Genomic DNA, 20,607 nt, shown 5'->3' on the forward strand with positions numbered 1-20,607 from the left:
TTCGGCTTTATGGTCCCCGCTGTACACAGCGTTGTTAGCTGGGAGACCAACCTCAGTCCCATCGTTCCGGTACGATAAACTGCACCACTGACAAATCGGCTGGACTAACGTCAAAATTATGTTTAATTAAAGAAATGGGCTGGAGACATAAGCCCAGTCAGCAAAAACAAGGCGCTCGATTCGCTGCCCCGCCACTAATTTGGCTTAGCTCGTGTTGGGTACTGGTACTGTTTCACTGCGCGACGACGGTATCATCAGCGCAAGGAGTCTGAATCAACTCGACCTTAACAGCGAGTGCCCGCTTACATACTGCTTTAATTTATACTTTTTAAACATGCGCTGCTTTGGCCCTGTAGCACCTAAAAAATGTTGTTGTGCTTTTTTGGGGAGCTAATTCAAGTACTCTACAAAAAAGCGCTTTCGAAAACGGTATCTTAAAAAAAAGCAATAGGAGCTTATATGTCGCTTTTAAGTCTGACGTTGAAAAGTGCTCGCTTAACTGAGGGTCGCTCTTAACCACGCCATGGCACAAAATGCTGTGATCCGATTGGATGAGCGCTTGCTAGGGCTAGCGTTTAAAGTAAATAAAATGACAGGAAGTGCCACGGACATTCGCAAGTGTCATGGCAAGGGGCAATTGCCATGTGCCATGCTACTTTTATTTGCATTAATGTATATTTTAAAAATAGTTTTCATGATGGCACAGTGGCAGGTCTATTCGTAACCACGCCATGCCATGGCTCAATCTCTAGTGCCATGGTATGGCACACGTGGCAGTGGCTAAGAGCCACCCTGAGAAAAAAACTTTCTGTTTTTCTAAAAGCACTTTGATTTCGAATCACTTTTTCCAATGACATTTTATCAAATCATTGCGATAAAAAATAAAAAGGAATTCCAAAGGTGTTAAACAAAGCGTTTCTTTTTGAAAAAACAACGACTCTTAATTTTTTTGGCTTTCTAATATGATCAAATATTAATTGAGGCCTTTTTTCGAAAGCGTTAAAAAATCGAGCTCTTACCAAACGGTTTTCGTTTAATGGTCAGCCAGCCATCCGTCAAACCGACGTCTACCACAAACATCAAGATGACCGACGCCGCCGGTGCGAAAATGAACGCTGCGACCATCGCCGAGCCCTTCAGCTTGGCCGTGCGCCAGTACATTGAGCAGGACATGGGTGGCGTGGGTCCCAAGCTCGTGGGTTTGCTGGCTCACGGCGACCCGGCCGCCAAGAAGTACGCCGAGGGACGGGCAAGGCCTGTGCACGCGACGGCATCCGCTACGAGCTGCGCGAAGTGCCCAAGGACGAGCTGCTGGAGGCTTTGGAGAAGGCCAACAAAGACTCGGGTGTGCACGGTATTCTCGTGTACTACCCGTGCTTCGGCGCCTTCCCGAGCTTCTTCGGTGGCACCATGGACGAGTTTTTGCGCGACAGCATCAGCATTAAGAAGGACGTGGAAGGACTGTGCCAATTCTACCGTGGCAACTTGTACCGTAACATCCGCTACGTAGACGACGAGAAGACGCAAAAGTGCGTGCTGCCTTGCACACCTTTGGCAATTGTCAAGATCCTCGAACACCTTGGCGTTTATGACAAGACCAAGCCTACTGGCGACCACTTGTCAGGTGTTAACATCACGGTTGTTAACCGTAGTGACATTGTAACAGCGAACGTCTCCTACTCGCTCACTTGCAGAGGTCGTGTACGATGTCTGGACAGTGAGTACGACGGAAGAAGTAAGCGTTAACACACTACTCGCCCCACACTTGGCAGATTGGGAATTGCTGGAGCTCCACCCTTGGTGGACTCCGTTAGAAATAAAAATATCAACCAAGTATCTAACGGGCGAGTGACTACCAATACTAAAAAGACTTCTGGTTTCTGAGACTGCGTCGTCCAGGTCTCATACCCCTGAAACTGGAAGTCTTCCTTAGCTTGTTTGCGCGTCATCTGGGTCGGATTGTTGTTCTGGTTCTTCATCTGTATCCCCATCAACTTGAGTACACAGGCATTCGACACCAAGCTACTTTCGATGTTGGCGAAACTTGCCCTTACCCAATGGCTTGGTTAAGGCATCAGCAGGCATGACCTTAGACGGCATGTGTTTTACCACAATTGTAACCAGCATCGACATAGTCAATAACCTTGTATATCACCAGATCTAGACACTTGATCTTGTGATGTCCGCTGGAATGTGTCATGACCGGAACAGCTGCAGCATTGTCCGTCCAGAGAAGAGCTGGAAGCTCGACAGGAACTTGTAGTTCGGCTAACAAGTTTTGTAGCCATCGAATTCGATCTGCACAGCAGCTGGCTGCTGTGAGCTCAGCACTGCATGTATCTTTAACTGCACTGGGCTGTAGCTTACGTTGGTATGCTACAACACATCCACCAAGTGTTACAACTTGGCCAGTAACAGATCGACGAGTGTCCATATCATTGCCGAGGTCAGCATCAGCATATCCAGCGATAGAAAGATTGCCCTTTGCAGAAACGTTTGGTAGCACCAATCCATAGGAACTAGTCCCCTTCAAATACGTAAGAGCGCGTTGAGCCAGTCCAAAATGCTCCTCTGTATAACAGTCAAGAAACTTGCTCAAGACACGAACCGCGTTCGCGATATCGGGTCGCGTACAACGCACCAAATACTGTAGGGAACCAACAATTTGACGAAATGGTAGATCACTTCTGTTTACGTCAGGTCCGTAGGGTTTGCTGGGTCTCATAGGTTTTGCTTTTGGGTCCATTGAAGTACGGACCACACGAGCAGTGTGATCGCCATATTTTTCCACAATGTGTTGAATGTACGATTCTTGTGACAACGTGACTCGTGTCGGCTCCACTTTTACATTCATGGCCAGCAAGAGGTTGATCTCCCCCAAATCCTTTAGCTTCAATTCACTCTTCAACTGTGAAATTAGCCACGTGATACTCTCATTTTTAGCCGCAATAACGACATCATCAACGTAGACTGTAAGGAAGATAGGAGAGTCGTCGACCCACTTGACGTAAACGCCATCTGCAATTATGCTGGATTTGAAACCAAGCTTCACTAGATATCTCTTCAAAGTTGCGTTCCAGATCGGAGGAGCTTGCTTTAAGCCATATAAGCTCTTCTTCAACAAGCACACACGTCCAGTGCCATCGTCGAACAACTCTGGTTGCTCCATATACACGTCGACATCCATCTCACCGATTAGAAATGCCGTAGTGAAGTCAATTTGGCGAAGTTCCAGGTCATAGTAGAATGCGAGCACAATGACAACACGGATTGCCTCCATGCTCACAACTGGAGAGTATACTTCCCAATAGTCTGAACCAAACACTTGCTCGAAACCCCGGAGAGTAAGTCGAGCTTTGTAGCGTACAATTTCTCCGTTTTGATTCCTTTTAATGACAAACACCCAGCGACTGGTCATGATCTTAGTGTCCGACGGATGGTTCACTAAAATCCACGTATGATTCGCTTGTATGTCAGAGAATTCTGTTTGCAAAGCTTGCCACCACTTATCACCATCAGGACCTGCAAGCGCTGCACGAACTGACTTGGGCAGCTTGTCCGTAGTTGAGATGAAGTAATTGGCAAGCGAATAGCCATGTAGCCTTACGTTTGGACGACGTGTAGGTGTTGATCTGCGAAGTGTAACAATTGGGTCTTTGGTGTGTGTTTTCTGACGTCGCTTAACTTCAACCAAACCCGGTTGTCGCTTCTTTTCAACGTGTTTTGTGCATCTCGTATCATTCTCATGTCCATCGACACGAATTATAGAAGTGGAGTCACAATTTGGAGTATCATAAGTCTGGGCCAGCTCCCCTGTTCGTCTGCGTTTTGTTGGACCTGAGTTGATATTATCAAACTCAAGCTCCCCCGCTCTTCTAACTTTCGTCTCTTCCACTACATCGCCTCCAACCTTAGCATCCATAGGACCGACTTCATCGGAGCTATGCAATGCCAGTGCAGTTTCATCGCTGCTACAGGAGCTCGAGTAGTCATGAAGAGGAAGTCTTACATACGGGATTGAAACAGGTAGCACCACACCAGGCTTCTTCGCGCAGAACTTGTCAGGCAACTGATCCACATAGTCAGCCGCCACTGTCCACTGTTCGCGAAACTTTACGTCACGAGACTCCACAATGTGTCCGGTAACAAGATCGAGGACACGATATCCAGTCGTGGATTTAGGATATCCTAGAAACAATGCCTCTTTCGCTGTCGTATCTTGTTTACCTTTCCGTCTTTGCTTAGGGACGAAGTACGTTGCAGCAGAGCCCCACACACGTAGACCAGATACATCAGGTACACGACCTTCAAATAACTCGTAAGGTGTACTGCCTTTTATGGCTTTGGATGGTGAGAAGTTGCGTATCGCTACCACAAACTTGAATGCCTCTCCCCATAGTTTTGTTGGAAGTCCACTGGTTACGAGGAGAGCGCGAACAGATCGCAGTACTACACCATTCATCTTTTCGACGAGACTGTTTTCTTCGGGTGTATACGTATTTGTATACAGCGGACGAACTCCATTGTCTCGGAGGACTTGTTGTAGCTTTTGATTTACAAACTCAGTTCCTTGATCAGACCCCAGGAATCTGACAGGTCGCTCACATTGCTTCAGCTGTAAGATCAACGTCTTCAAGTTGTCTGTACATTGAGACTTTTGACGGAGTAAGAAGCCCCATAGGTATCGTGAGTATTCATCCTCCACGAGCTGAAACATCACGTTTCCAGCAACCGAAACCTCACCATAGTGACAGACATCGGTCATCAGTTTTTCACAACACCTTATTGATCGACATGGAGACACATTCTTGTATGACATTCTTCGCGATTTTGCTAATGTACAGCTTAGGCAATCCATCGCATCTCTAGTGCGCTCACTAGGAGACATCGTCATGCCTGAAACCATCTGATCACGATGGAGCTGCTGCAATGTTGCAAAATTCACATGACCAAAGCGAAGATGCCACCGAAATATCGATTCACCTCCAGCCACAAATGATGCAACTACTTGAGGTGAATTACACAAACAACGAGTGCGATAGTAACCTCGACTCTTGACAAACACTATTGCTGTCGGCCCCTTCCATAATAGCCGTCTTGGAGGTCCGTCCTGAGGATACTGTGACTCACATTGCCAGCCTTGCTCTTCAAGTGCATTAACACTTAGCAGATTAACGTGACATCCAACAACATTACGAACTCCAGTAAGAACGCAATCAAGCGCTTCTCCAGTTTCGCCACGTCTATCTTGTGTGGATAGGAAAGATACAGGCAATTGAGACACCAAATGTTCCGTTGTTACTTCTCCTGTCCACGATTCATGTGGCGTGTTCGTCTCCACGTAGTGCGGGAACTGTGTCATAAGTGACCGGTCAGCGCAGGTATGCGTAATAGCTGCTGTGTCTGATATCCACTCCAATGAATTAGAGGTATCAAACGTCGACAATAATGTAGACCCAGTACTTGACACAGCACAAGTATTTTCAACACGACCGATCATTCCCAATGGTAACGGCTGAGGAGGTCCACCTTTGTTTCCCCCATATCCTCTAGAGCTATCCCCGGAATTGTTGCCACACTTTGCTTTTTCAGCATCTACGTTGCCGTGCTTCAGATCAAATTTGAGCTTACGACACTCAAATTTGTGATGGCCTTCTCTATCACAATAGAAGCACTTGCCCTTCTTTCGTTTACCAGGACCAGACTTTTGATTGGCTTTGCTTCCTCCTTCACTGGATTTAGCTCCACGAGATTGTGCTCCACTGGGTTTAATCCAGCTAATATGTTTACTAGATTTGTCACCAGTTTTCTGTTTCTTAGCCACGTGCATGATCTTCGAGTTTCCCTTTTCCTCATCGCGGACGATCTCATCCATCTCGGTCTCGGACTTCAGTGTGCTCAAGACTTGCTGCAGAGTGGGTCGGGACCCGGGAGCCATGATGCGAGAAAACTGACGCACGACATCTCTGTGTGTCTGCACTACTCCCATGAGAATCACGTCCACAGTGAGATCATCATCGATAACCTCGACCCAGATTAGCCAACGCACGACGTGTATCGTGAATTTCCTGAAGCCAAGAATCCATCGTCTGCTCACGAGTGTAAGTTGCGTGGAAGAATTGCTTCAATACCCACACGTAATTAGAAAACTCACGCTTAGTATGGTGTGCTTCCAGATCTTCCAACATTTCCTTGCCAGTTGGAAGATCACACATACGCTCAGCGTCTTCAACTTTAGCACCTCGAAGCAACGTATCTTTTACAAAGAAGTCCAACATATCGTAGCGCTGTTGAAGTTCCCCATTTACAATCGGACGCTGTACGGATCCATCGATCAGACCCCAAGCATTAAGTCGATGTAAATAGGCCATAACTTGAGCGCGATAGAGGTTAAAGCTTCCTGCCATTTTTGGTGGGTTTTTGTTCACATCCAACGCTAGGTTAGGCGGTGGCAATGGTATCCTTCGTTGTTGTTCTTCATTAGCGTGCGACCTCGCTGGAGCGTTCACCACCGGAGTTCCAGTCAAAATGAGTGTTGAAGTTGGTGAGCTCAACGCAGGAACAGACTGCGGCGGTGGAGACTGAAGGACAGGAATCCCGCCAGCACCACCAGCCAACGGACCTACCAGTCCAGCCGCTACTGACACTGCAGAGCCAGCATCCGTCGCGACGCGGTCGGAGACGGAGTACCAAGTAAGTCTGACATCGAAGGCAGCGTCCACGACATCGTCAGCGTTCACGTAAGTTCTGGAAGTTTACTCCAATTTTGGGCTCATAACCCTAACAGCGAACGTCTCCTACTCGTTCACTTGCAGAGGTCGTGTACGATGTCTGGACAGTGAGTACGACGGAAGAAGTAAGCGTTAACACACTACTCGCCCCACACTTGGCAGATTGGGAATTGCTGGAGCTCCACCCTTGGTGGACTCCGTTAGAAATAAAAATATTAACCAAGTATCTAACGGGCGAGTGACTACCAATACTAAAAAGACTTCTGGTTTCTGAGACTGCGTCGTCCAGGTCTCATACATTGTCGGCCGCCCATTGGCTGCTATGCTTGCGAATGACGGCGCTGACGTGTACAGCGCCGACATTGACTCGCTGTACCTATTCCGTCGCGGTAAGCTCATCCCGAGCGAATTAGCGTATTACGGTACTGCACACGCTGTGAATTTCCCTGTAACGAGGAAGATTTATGCATTTTAGCGGTGAGCGAGGTGTTCTCTCTATCCTCATCCACACTCTTACTGCCAGACCTTCTTAGGCTTCCAGTGGAAGTTCTCGTACAGACGCAGCAGGTTGCGTTCGAGCATGGCCACCGTGACCTTACCCACCAGTGGCACGTACTGCACGCCCTTTATCTTAAGCAGCTCGGCATCGTCCACGTTCTTGAAGGACGCGACGTAGATGATGACCGTGTTTTCGCTGACCCACTCAAGCGGCAGCTTGTAGCTCTTAACGGGGACGCCAGTAATGATGACACGAGACTTCTTACACGCCGTCTCCTGCGTCTCTTCGCAACTCCATCCAATTACAGTTAATAGCGCCTATGCTGACTCCATTATCTCTACATGCACTAAACTGGACGCTGTGACTTTATTCTGGTCGTTCACGGCTTTCGCTTCGAGTGTGTGCGGCCCCACGCCGAGTCCACGCAGCAGCATATTGCCATCGTCCACGTGGGTTTTCTTCAAGTAAATGTCGTCATCAATCAGCAACTCGAGAGTTTGTACATTCACGGCGGTGTACTCGAGGACAATAGACTGATGTCGTTCGAAGATAGCACCATCCAAGGGAGACGTTAGTGATAGGTGTACCTCGTCCTCAATAGAGGGAGTGGGTGGCTTTCGAACGTAGACATCTTTCTTGTATGTCGTGAGCTCTTCGATTAGCCCAGGAATGGGGATAGTAACTTCGAGATGAAGCTTAAATATCGCGTCGTGTGTGAATTTTCGGAGAGGAATCGACAGTGCGATTGAGCACTTCAGTATTGTCGTCTTCGCTTTCAAGTGCAAGAAACCCTATTTCCGACGTGAAAACCTCGTCGTCCAAAAATAATTCGTATCGAAAAACCTCGGCGCCATACAAATGCAGAGCTTCAGTGGGAAAGTTGGCAAGTTGCCACTCGAATGAAACACCTTGTGGCGTGATTATTGAGTTTCCCACGGGGTTCACAATGTGCACGGAAACATTCGAGATATCGTACGCCGAGAACAGTTCCTCGTAGTTCGATAAGGGGAACACTACAGGGTGAAAGAAGCTGTACACACACGCAAGGAGGTACGCAACTAACACCGTGGCAACTCCCCCCACAAACAGAAGCTCTTGCTGGGTGGGAACACCATTATTATTTCGCTTCTTCTTGGTCTCCGTCAAACGCCCCTTGCTCTTTGCCACCGCTCGATTTCCTGTCGACTCTGGACGTCCCTTAACCACAGCCTTCGAGCTCTTCTTTTCCCTCTCCGGCGGTCTTTTATCTTCTTGTTGCACGCCATCGTCTGGATCTACATTCGGATCAGCGCAGTCGTCCTCGTGCTCCGCCTCGGCGATGTGAGCGTTCTTGCCTTCCATGCTGTTTTTCGATTCCGGATCTTTCATGCAAATCTCCTGCTCGATTGCCTCCGGATGCGGAGTGTCTGCCGAATTGCCATCATCCTCCGACTCGCACGAGGTCACCTCGCATGTGATAGTGTCTAAATCGCTGCTGCTACTGGCGTCCGCTGTTGCACTGACGGCTGTGTGAGGTTCGACGTCGCTGTCGGACACGGGCTCCCGAGGTGGGAGGTCGTCTACACCCTCGACCTCATCTCTCGATACAGTATTGCCGTGCTCGGGTGCATCCAGCGACGACATTGAGCCCAACAGGAAAGCGAGCACTGCGTCGGATTCCTTGCCACTCATTTGAGCCGCCAGCGTATCTTTTCCGTAGAAAAAAGATATTGCCAAAGGTCGTGGGAAACTCCACTAAGTGCGAGGTGCTGTGAATCGTTTGTGAATTATGAAGCCACACAATTCTTTGGTGTAAATCGATGCAGTCTGGATCCGCAAGTGGATTTCGGTCCATTTTCGCCTTGATTGTTGAGGCTACCGACATTATGGCTGGTGACACACCATCTTCGTCTAATGGCAGCGACGAAGATGAAATAACAGCATGACGGCATTAAATCAGCATGTTTTCGTTCACGAACTCTGAAAAGGTGTTGCTCGGACGGCATTACAGCACTGCCCCCCTTTTCGCGGGGGTGGACCAAATAGGTTTGCAAATAAACCTGATTTTAGCATTCAAATTAAGTTACATTTGGAACTAGAATCATCATATCCGGAAGTTTATAAAAGGGTCAAGCAAGGGCACGAAAACGGGGTGCAGGACTGAAAGCAGCTGAGCATTTTGCTCTCATTGAATAAAACAGAACCCATTAAGGGAAGATTTGTTAAGTCAGAACACCTATTTTTCACTCGAATGGACCCAGTTCTTTTCACCGTCATGTCGCGAGTCGACGGGGAAGAACTAAGTCTTCGTGATGGGTGCGCGGGTGGCGCGTACCACGGGGACTTAGCCCCTGAGAGTCTTCGCACTCTCGAATCGGCGAAGAGCAGCGGCGGGTTGCTCGTAGTACACGGATGTGTACGAAGATACGATCATCCATTTCGAATCTTGATCGATTCTGGGGCGTCGAAGAATTTCGCACGCCGCCAGACGGTTGCTCGCAACAGCAACAAGTTGCCCGATGATTTGAGAGAATGCAAGGGCAACGGGACGGTGTCAGTGCGACTGGCCGTATATATACAAGTCACTGTCCTCAACGTCCAAGTGGATCTGGCCGTCAAGTTTGAAGACTTTGACAGCCTCGAACAGCTCACTGTTCTCGATATGGATCCATATGATATGATCCTGGGCATGCCCTGGCTTGAGAATCACGAGCCCTGGTTTGACTGGCGAGGCAAGGCAATCGGTGCCAGCCGCCCTGCGCAGTCCGACAGAGCGTTGGTGAGTCATGTTCCCACCTCTGTCAGGACCCGGGGCGCCCGCAAGGGCTACCAGGATACCAAAGCATCCGGCAGATGCTTGGGAGTCGTCGACGTATATGACGACTCCGAGGATGTTTTGATGGTGGCGGCGCCCAGAAGAGGCGCTGACCAGGTGGGTAACTTAGGTCCACAGGCGGGTAACTTAGTTTCGCGACAGCTGCAGCTGTCACGAACACTGAGAACAGCGTGCTCAGAGTGGGTAACACAGTGCCACACGCGGTCGCCCAGACCTTAACTGAAGAGGAAGACGTCGGATACGCTTCCTGTGTGGGTAGCACAGTGCCACACGAGGCCACGAGTGCCTCGGATGCCGTAGCGCCGACATCCCAAGACGTGGGCAGCAAAGCTCCACGTCACGGTCGCCGTCGTCAACGTCGCCGCCGCCGCCTCAAGTCGGATCCGAACTTCGTTCAGATCGACGTCGCTTCAAGCGACTCGGAGTCCAGGGCTCGGGCTCCTTTGACAAGGCCGGTGGAAGCGTGCTATCACATCTTCGATGGCGAGACCGGTGTACCCGTCAAGGCATCTGGTGTCCACTTGGAACCGTTGCCAGAGGTGGCAGAGATACTGAACCTCGAGGAAATGACGGCTGAGTCTTTTCTGGCCAACCCAAAGCTGGAGAGATTGCTGAGATGGTGCTCATGAAACCTGAGATCACTCGAGAGGAGCTGAACTCCTCCTCGGTCTTGGACGAGAACGTCCTGGAAGACCTAAACAAGCAGCGTCAGACGCGCTTGGGTTCTGAGATCTTTAAGAACCCCAAGGAGCCAGTGTATCCTTTGGTGACGGAGTATGCGGACGTCGTGAACAAACACCCACCGACCCAACTCCCACCGGATCGAGTCGTACGGCACAAAGTATTGTGTCACGAGGCAATGGCCTCTCCCGCGCGAACAGTGCGAGGTCATTGGTGCCTTCTTCGCCGCGAAAGCGAAGGCAGGCATGGTGCGGGAGTCGAAATCCCCGCACTCGACGCTGCCTTTCTGCGTTCGGAAGCCGAACGGAAAGTGGCGTCTGGCTCACGCTTATAACAAGTTGAACAGCGCAACGGTGCCAACCCAAACTCTAATCCCACGAAAGGATGTGTTGTTAAACAGCATGACCGGGAGCGTACTGTACAGTGCGCTGGATTTGGTAGACAGATACTACCAGATCCTAATGCGGGAGAGTGACATCCCGCTCACCGCGGTAAGCACTCCAAGCGGCATTCTTTGGGAGTGGCTCGTCATGCCGCAGGGCTTGTCTAACACCCCGGCGACGTTCAATCACCTGGTGACGCAGCTGTTCCGCCCTTTGCGTACCTTCGTACAGACGTACTTCGACGACATATTCGTCCATAGCCGTACCGAGGGAGGCAAGACGGCCACGGAGGTGCATCTAGGACACCTTTGTCGAGTGAAGGACGTAATGCTAGCGAACAAGCTCTACGCCAACATCGACAAGTGCGTTTTCGCGTCACCAGAGATTAAAGTTCTCGGTTGCTTCGTAAGCAACGTGGGCGTTCGGGCTGACCCAGACAAGGTCAAGGCCATAGCAGCATGGCCGACGCCCCGATCCCTGAAGGATCTTCGAAAGTGGTTGGGCTTGGCCAACTGCCTTCACAAGTACAGCGCAGGGTACACGGGCTTCACTAAGCCCTTGTCGAGCCTCCTTCAGAAGGACGTCGACTGGCGCTGAAAGCAAGAGCACCAGGATGTTTTTGACAGCATCAAGGCCAGTCTCCAAGAGGCCCCTGTCCTGGCCCTGCCGGACGAGACGAAGCCGTTTAGCGTCGTCTGCGATGCCTCCGATTACGCCATCGGATGTGCATTGCTGTAGGCCGATACGGCTGGACACGAACGAGTCATCTCGTTCCAGTCCAGGCAGCTCAAAGCCGCCGAGCGGAACTACCCTGTCCACGACAAGGAGCTCCTGGCAATGAAATATGCCCTTGTGAAGTATCGTGTTCACCTTCTGGGCTCTAGGCCCTTTGTGATCTACACAGACCACGCGTCCTTGAGGACGGCGACCAATTCGCCTCACCTCTCCCAAAGGACGGCGATGTGGCTGTCCTTCTTCGCGGAGTAAAACTTCCGCGTCGAGTACAAGCCGGGCAAGCTCAACGTGCTTGCGGACGCCCTCTGTCGGCGTCCTGACTATGAGTTGGCCCACATCACGCGGGTGACAACGGATCTATATGATCGGATACGCATGGCGCATCGGAGCGATGAGGTTGTCGCGCCTATCGTCAAGTTCCTTATGGCAGGAACGAGCGCGAAGTCCGACTGGCTCTCGTCGCAACAGCGCTCACGGCTCCACCGATATGAGTTGAATGATGGCCTCCTCTTTTACTGGGTGGAGCCCGATGATCCTCCACGGGTGGTCGTACCCAACGACGAGGATCTGAAGTTCGATATCCTTGCGGAGGCGCACGACGCGCTCTCCAGCGGCCACTTGGGCCGCGAGAAGACCTTTCTGTCGGTCTTTCAGTCTTTCTGGTGGGCCTACACGTACAAGTGGTTCGCCCGGTACGTTAAGACATGCGAAATATGTCAGCGGGTCGAACCCGCAGGACACTCTTCGGCTCCACTACAGAGCATGCCCGTATCGGCTGACTGTTGGCAGTCATTGAGTCTTGACTTCATCTTTGGGCTTCCCGCCGACGGACACGGCAACACCGGGATTTTGGTGTTCGTGTGTCGGCTGAGCAAGCTGGTACATTTTGCTCCGGTTCTCGTCATTGTTACGGGCGAACAAACCGCAAGGTCGTTCGTCGATGGCGTGTTCCGCTATAACGGACTCCCGGAGACGATTGTTTCGGACCGAGACTCGCGGCTCACGGCTGTGTTTAAAAAAGGCTATTTCCTTTGCTGGGAACTCGTCTGCAGATGTCCAGAACGGACCATCCGCAGACAGACGGTCAGAGCGCGTTAATAGAGTGCTCGAGGACACTCTGCGCAGTGTGTGCGCGGCAGCACCACGTACGTGGTCGACGCAGCTTCCAGTTGTTGGGTTTGCGCTCAACAACGCGGTGCACGCGTCCACGGGGCTCACGCCGTTCTACTTGAACGGCTTCCGCCACCCCAGAGTGCCTCTCACTCTTCGAGGAGACACTGACTCCTCTATTCTAAGTGGGGGAGAGGCTCGGAAAGCCCTTTCCTCCCAGGTCTCGGATGTGAGACCAGTTTCGCTGCGGAAACAAGTGGAATCCTTTATGGATACCAAGCTGAGCGATGTTAGCAGGGCTCGCGATGCCATGACAGCGGCTCACGATAAACAAAAGGAGTACTCCGACAAACATGGAAGAGGAAACTTAAGTGTATTTAAAGTGGGGGACTTAGTGTTGCTGGACACGAGGAACGTACCTCTTGACACTATCAGCTCTGTCGGCAGCAACAAGCTGACGCACCGCTTCATCGGATTATTTGCAGTCCTGGCCAGACATGGTGCGTCGTACACCATCGACCTGTCAAAGTCAATGACGATGCCCCGACGTTCTATGTTGGACGTCTTAAGCGGTACTTTGATCCGCAGGGGGTTGCTGACTCGCAGACCCACCTTGACCCAGCTCCTCGAAGCGAGGGCCGGTCACAGACGTCGACGACGGCGTCGAAGCAAGCACCCAAGCCTCGGTCGGAGCGGCAAGGCTGCGGTCACGAACGGACCCCGGCGCCATACGCCGAGTACGCACCATACGCGTACGTCAGGGAGTGTGCCGCAGGCGGCTCCGGACGTGGCAACAGAGTCTCGATCCGTCGGATCATGCGAAAGGCCTCGTCCAGATCGGACAAAGAGGCCCGGCGATCCACCCGCAGATGCAGGCCCGCGACCTTACGCTCCAGCAGGTCCAGGCGACCCGCAAGACGAGCGAGCTCACACTGATTCCCGGGCTGGGCGGCATCATCACCGCCAGTCCCAAGGGCAAGTGCAATCTCGAGCACGAGGACACGTTGACGGAGGCGGTCAACCTCAAGGCCCTGTGTCGGACCCGCAGTCGGAGCACTCGGACGAGAGGGGCGTTCGGGAGGCGCCGAGTACTCATACTCGTACGAGGGCACCTCCGCCCCTGCTTGACCGGAATGGAGAAGTCCACTTCCACGTCGAGCGGATCCTCCAGGAGCAACGGCGTCGCGGTAAGCGACAGCTCCTCGTGAGGTGGAGGGGTTATGCCCACTCCAAGAACTCGTGGAAGCCGATTGAACGGCTCCTGATTGACTGCCCGAAGGCCGTCGCAATCTGGGAACAGAAGCGGCGGTAGCTTCATAAGTAGTCCGGAGCTTCTTGCCCGAACGGGGTACGGACGATGAATACATTCCGTACCCGCGCTGATCGTGAGCGCTGGAAGCCGCACGCTTCATGATGACCGTTGGCTGCATGCGCTTGCTAACCAAGTGGGCAAACCTCACACGCAGATCACGCTGGCCCAGGATGCGGGACAGCAGCAGATCTTCATGGAGTTCCCGTAACTCCGTGGGTGAGTACTTAAGAGACTCCACCCAAGCCCAGAACATGTCCGCACAAGAACCCCACGTGGCAGATATATCGGGCATAACCCAGGGGTATCCCCAAAGAGGATAGAGACCACCCCGGGATTCGGGCTTCTTACGACAAGTCGTGAAGTCCTTAAGGGGAATGCGGTGTGGCGCGAGAAGCACACACCGAGCAGCCTCCAAGTTGTCAGCGAACAACTGTTCTTTCTGAACTATGGCACGTTCGTAGATGCACCTAGAAGTGTGGCCGCCCACAAGGCCACGAGAAGCGACGAGAAGTTCTAAGAAGAGGTCAGCCCCAGAGCTCTCCTCGGGAGGCCAATACCCTCTTAAGTTGATGGCAGCTCCCTAGCAGACGGGTGCCACCACCGAACCCCCACGCACACGCTGGGCAGCTCGGAAATCCTCCTGCTGCTGGTCGGGGTCATTGGAGACCTCGCGGGGCTCAGAGATAGCACCCTCCTCCTCCTCTTCTTCCTCCTTCTCCTCCTCTGAGTCGAAGATACTCGGATAGGAGTGCTAAGTCTCCTTCCACTCGCGGACTAGAGACTTAGAGGCTGTACGCTTCTTTGAGGGCTTGGTGCCTTCGGCTTTAGAGGCCTTAGCACGCGCAAGACCCTCGGCAAGCGAGAGACGTTTGCGAGGATTCTCTTCCTCATCGCCACCGACTTTGGGAGTGCCCTTAGCCTTGACGGCTGGACTCTTAAAGCACACAGACGTCCTGGGACTGTGATCACCTTGATCACTAGCGAGCGACTGCACGCGGTCATCCATGTGCTCACTGGGCACTGGGATGTGCCCTCCCACAGAGCCCACAGGAGCATCGTGCGTGCTCTCGGACTCGGCTTCGTCCTCACTGCCAGAGTCGAACTCGCGTTCTACGAACCGAGAGCTCATGATGACACGGTTGTCGCTCTTCCTGGAGACCCAAAAGAATTGCCAATGGTTTGTCAAGTTCGTGAGCAGTGCCATCACTGATTCCGTAACGATGATATCCAATGCAATCAATTCCGACAAAGCCTGGAACTCGGACGCTGTTGTCACCACCTTTTTCACTTCGATCAACATCCTCACTCCAGGCAAATGAGGCAAGTAATGTGGAAACTTCTGGGCTATATCACTCAGCACAATCATATCCGTGCGACCAGCAAGAACAATATCGCGACCAGGGACTTCAACGCCGTCGATAGGAGCTCTTAGGAGTCATCAGCCTGAGAGACTACAACCTTAATCGCGCCAGGTGAAGCATTTGCGGTAATTAGGACTCTGCTTGACCAGTCACCGAGTGCAGGTGCCGAGGTCAGCCTTCCGTGCTTTGACAAACCTGTGAAGCGTCAGAAGCTATCCCAGTTGCTGCCGTCCATCAGCGAGGCTAGTGGGAGTAGTGGGATCCGTGAGAGCATCGAACGATATTATGACATCGCCAGTATGTTAGGTCCCGACTTGGAGATGGCGCGTGCTGTGGCTAGCCAGGTTGCTCGATCTATTCCTACTTTGAGTTATTTCAGCTGATTCTTGCTGCGGCATTCTGCATTAATAAAATTCTTTTTATTTCTGACAAATAATATGTTCTAGTATAATATAAAGTCCAATGACATACACACCTGAACAGTATCAACTGCACAAGGAGCGCATCAGAGCCGCTCAGAAGCGCTACTACCTGAAGACGCGCGAGACTCGCTTAGCGTACCAGAAAGGCTACGACGATAAGAACAGAGATTACATTCGTTCCAGGAAGCGAAAGCCAAAAGACGAACTTAACGAAAGTGTCGAAAGGGAACCTAACACCGAAACCGAACTTAGCTAATTAATTTTTTTTTCGCAGATAAAAAGTCAATCTTGATATAGCTGATGCATAACATAGACAACACCACGCTAAAGATATTGACCGACTCTTCTTTCCTTAGCTTTCTAACCTATGATTACGCTCAGACACTTTATCTTGGAAGAAACGACTATCGACTAACATATCTTACTGGTATCACGGCTGGCACAGCAACGCAAGGAGTAGCTCTTGTACCAGGAGCTAACAAAGATATCACAGGTATAGGAGCTCTCAGCTGCTCCAGTTTGACTGTAAATGGGTCTTCGATAACGTCAGCTCCGGACTACGTTCTCGGGATTGCAGGTGGTACTGCTCAAAACTCGAAAGCACTGGTACTATCCAGCACCGGATCTATCACAAGTGGAATTGTATCGCTAACACTTTCGGGGTCTTTGTCGGCAGTCACATTGTCTGGAACACTATCAACAGCTGCTCAAACAAACATTACATCTGTAGGAACTTTATCTGGCCTTACTATTGGAGGAAACCTGATATTTACTGGTGCATCACGATCTCTTACGGGTTTGTCTACCCTAACAGCAACTTCAATTATTGGTACTATTGCAACACCATCTCAGACTACTATTACATCAGCTGGTACGCTGACTTCTTTAACATGTGATGGTGGAAATATTGCATTCACGAAAACATCAATGCTAGCTACTCAAGCCTTAGATATAGTTTTTGGTAAAAATGCAGCAAACTATAATAGAGCATTTATTAGTTATTATCACGCTGCTGACGCTTCAACAACATATAATCTATTTCGTATCGGTTTTATCGGATTAGCCCCATCCTTTTGTATTAATTCAGCGAGTAATGTCGGCATCGGTACTCAATCCCAAGCCTATGAACTAGATGTTGCTGGGGCTGTTAATTCATCATCAGGATATTACGGTACGATCATGACTGGTGCTCAATCAAATATCACATCCGTTGGTATACTATCAAATCTGTCTCTAGACATGGGCGGAGCAGGATTAAATATTCCAAGCTTGAAATTCAATGGCACTACTTTTAGTCAAGATTATTACATTAACATCACTGAAGGGGCAGCTGGTGCCTCTCAAGCTGTGGTGCTTAACCCGACTAAAGATTTCAATGGAATTCGTAATCTCACATGCACTGGTACTATTACCGGAACAACCGGATTGGTGACAGCGTCACTGACGTGCGATACGATTTCTAAATCCGGAAATCAAGAAATGAATGCAACCACGCTCAATATCAACCCAACAACTCTTCAACTACGCGGCACTACGGTCAGTGTTTCTGCGGCGCAATTAAATTACAACCAAGTCATAACCTTAGGTACGTTTCAAGGTTCTAATACCATGACACTAGACGCTAATGGAATGGGGATTATGCCTTTAGGGTCAGTCAGCTCAAACTGCATTCGATTCTACGGAGGAACAGCGAACAAGGAGTTGGTATCGATTTATCGTGATAGCGACGACGGCGGTTTGGTTATACTCAGTCGATACAAAAATTGAGTCCTTTATTAACACTATTCAGGAGTTGATCAAACAGGGGTGAGCGGTACTAGTTCAGCCGAGTACAAAGAAATAACTCGAGCTAATAATAAATTGGTTGGTTTCACAACGAATTATCAATCTGGGTGGTTTAACGGATACCTTCTAGGAACACAGGCCTGGGGTGGGAGTGAAGGAACTCAATTCCATACTAGTACTAATACGCTAAATTTGGTTGCCAATAGCAATTCTACTGGATCATTTACATATGGATGTAACCTATTGCTAACAGCTGTGAATTCTCAGAATCGACTAATTTTTAACTCAACGACGCCTTATACTAATGGAACGTATGGATCTGCTTCAGTAACATTGAATAGTGGGAATATGTATATTAAATGTTCTAACGCATTCAATGATGGCACCACTAGTTACGATATGCCAATATTCTGCGAATCATCTAATTCTTCGTCGCCTGTTAACTTTGGTTTACAGCTGCATAATGGAGCGAATTCTACTAGCACCAATGGAGCGTATTTTGGAACGTTATCGAATAATGATTTCGTTCTCATGACCAATAATTCTCGAAGATTGACGATTCTGGGAGGAACAAATGCTGGAAGAGTAGGTATTGGCACAGCAACGCCTAACGCAGGATTGCAGGTAACTGTCAATGTAAGTCAAACTATTGATTCGGTTGGAACCGGTGTATCTTACTTTTTAAAAAACGGTGCTTGGTTTCAACGATTGGCCCCGTATCTAGTGTGGCTGTAGCTCTCCAAGCGACGGGGGCTATTTTAGCCAGCGCAGGGGTTTACACTACCTCCGATGCAAGAAGAAATAATTTCTTCGATACGCTTGATAATACTTTAATAACGAATGGAATGCTTTCTATCAGGCCAAAGCTATATCGATACAAATCTCAAGATAGTTCTGTCCCACTTCAAATAGGATACAAAGCTCAAGATTTGTTGAAGAATAATCTGGGAGCAGTCATTAACTTTTTTTTCAAATGAATCATTAGTAGTTGAGGATTCATCCGTCGATCTAGCTGGCATTGAGCTCAGCGTCGATTATAGTAAGATATGTTGCTACCTTCATGTACTTGCACTGGAACAGCAGAAAAAAATCAATGCTTTATCAACGTCACCTACTGATTTGATAAGTCAATTAGCCTCTGCTAGCACTAAGATTTCTGATCATGAAACTCGTATAAAAAATTAGAGGCCAAAATATTCAATAACCTGATATAACTTTGTTAAGGTCGCAGACCTTAACTTCGTCTAAGCTCTGCTCTATAGGCAATGTATTCATCAAAGCATTAGATTGCAAAGGTCTTGACCGTCTTTTTTTTCTTGCTAGATGGATAAGCCCAGACACGACCACCCTCTGTTTGGGTCGAAGCATCTACCTTCTTGATGGACTTTTCAAGATCAGTTGCCCAAACCGCAGCTTGTGTTTGTTGCGGGCGATCGCGAACAATGAGATTTTTCATAATTGCTTTTAGTTCCGCAACATTAAGGTCAGCGTTCTCTCCATAGCTGCCCCCAGAACTTGAAATGATGCGTGGGTTAAAGAAGAACTTGAATACTAGAAACAAGTTCGTCTAAGTTCTGCTCTATATCAGACGAACTATAATATCCTCGAATTCTGAATCTGAAATCAGACGGTTAGAATACATATTCACACTTAGTGATTTAAGCTGCTTGTGTGACGACTGGTGAGAGCACGGCGCAGAGGAACAGCGACGAGGAACGAGTCGCGTGGCGAGAAGCGAAGCGGAGGAAGGCGGCGAGAGTCCAACGAAGGGGACTCGAAGGTAAGGCGTAGGAGGCACTTGATGTGCCTCGAAGAAGGTAAATTGGAAAGTGAGATTGAAATGGAAAGTTGTTTGTCGGCTACGAGGAAGTGCTTGTTAGCATTCCATTGGTATCCTATGTAAGTATATGCATTTCACTATACTAGATTTTAAGTAGTCCTTGAGTCGAATCTTGAAGTAGCGTAGCGTAGTAGTGAACCGCGGTTCATTTGAACCGGGTCAGAATCTCCATAGTGAATTCAAATGAAAAAGAATGACTGTCATTGAAGCTCCATGTTTGGCAATACTCGTCCAAACATGGTGATTGCCTTCCGGTCAGGCGTGTATCTACCTGGCCGCTCATTGGCAACTTAAGAAGACAGTTGGCAGTCAGCAAAGACAAGTAGGAAAGAAATAGAAGAAAGTAGGACGCATTGGTACCAACGTCATGGCCATCGCTGGCTGTGACGTTGGTGCGTCGTTACATCCTCCCGGACTTGACTTCGCGTTGACGCTTGTTGAAGTCGGAAACGAGAACCTTCCAATGCGACACATGGCGGATGTCTTTTTCGCGCTCCCAGGTTGCTTCGTGATCTGGCAATCCGTGCCATTTCACAAGCCATTCAGGTTTGCGATTGAATTGACGCTAGCGAAGAAGCTTCTCGATGATGTGCATCGTTGTGCCAGTGTCGTCGTCAATAATCAGTCTTGAGGCCTTTGGGATAGGACAAGTCTTAAACCGCGACGGGTTTTCAACGTAATGACTCAACACGTTCACATTGAACGTGGAGCTCAGACGACCCATGCTTCGCGGAAGATTTAGCTTGGCCACATTCGTGTAAAAGATTTTCACAATCTCGAATGGTCCAATCTTGCGAGCAGCGAGCTTAGCTCTTTTCAGATCCATGTCAAAGTCGGGCAGGCAGAATGAATGTTAAGAAGCTCAGCAACTAATGCTGGTAAGAGCAATCAAGAGTCAAAACCCAACATTGATTCAAACAGCTTCGTAGCAAA

General features: G+C 49.7%; 2 protein-coding genes across 2 annotated transcripts; both read left to right on the forward strand.

Moving 5' to 3' along the window:
• Positions 1–1,036: 1,036 nt before the first annotated feature.
• PITG_14346 (methylenetetrahydrofolate dehydrogenase [NAD+], putative) lies at positions 1,037–2,070 on the forward strand (the record flags this gene model as incomplete). The annotated part of the gene is made up of 3 exons (XM_002898778.1): positions 1,037–1,199; positions 1,232–1,717; positions 1,934–2,070. The coding sequence occupies 3 exons, from the start codon at positions 1,037–1,039 to the stop codon at positions 2,068–2,070; spliced, it is 786 nt and encodes a 261-aa protein (XP_002898824.1).
• A 13,630-nt stretch (positions 2,071–15,700) lies between these two features.
• On the forward strand, positions 15,701–16,369 carry PITG_14348 (uncharacterized protein; the record flags this gene model as incomplete). Its single annotated transcript, XM_002898779.1, has 1 exon — positions 15,701–16,369. The coding sequence occupies one exon, from the start codon at positions 16,090–16,092 to the stop codon at positions 16,303–16,305; it is 216 nt and encodes a 71-aa protein (XP_002898825.1).
• Positions 16,370–20,607: the final 4,238 nt, after the last annotated feature.

This window comes from Phytophthora infestans, genomic scaffold (genome assembly GCF_000142945.1).
Source record: "Phytophthora infestans T30-4 supercont1.34 genomic scaffold, whole genome shotgun sequence".
Lineage (NCBI taxonomy): Eukaryota > Oomycota > Peronosporomycetes > Peronosporales > Peronosporaceae > Phytophthora > Phytophthora infestans.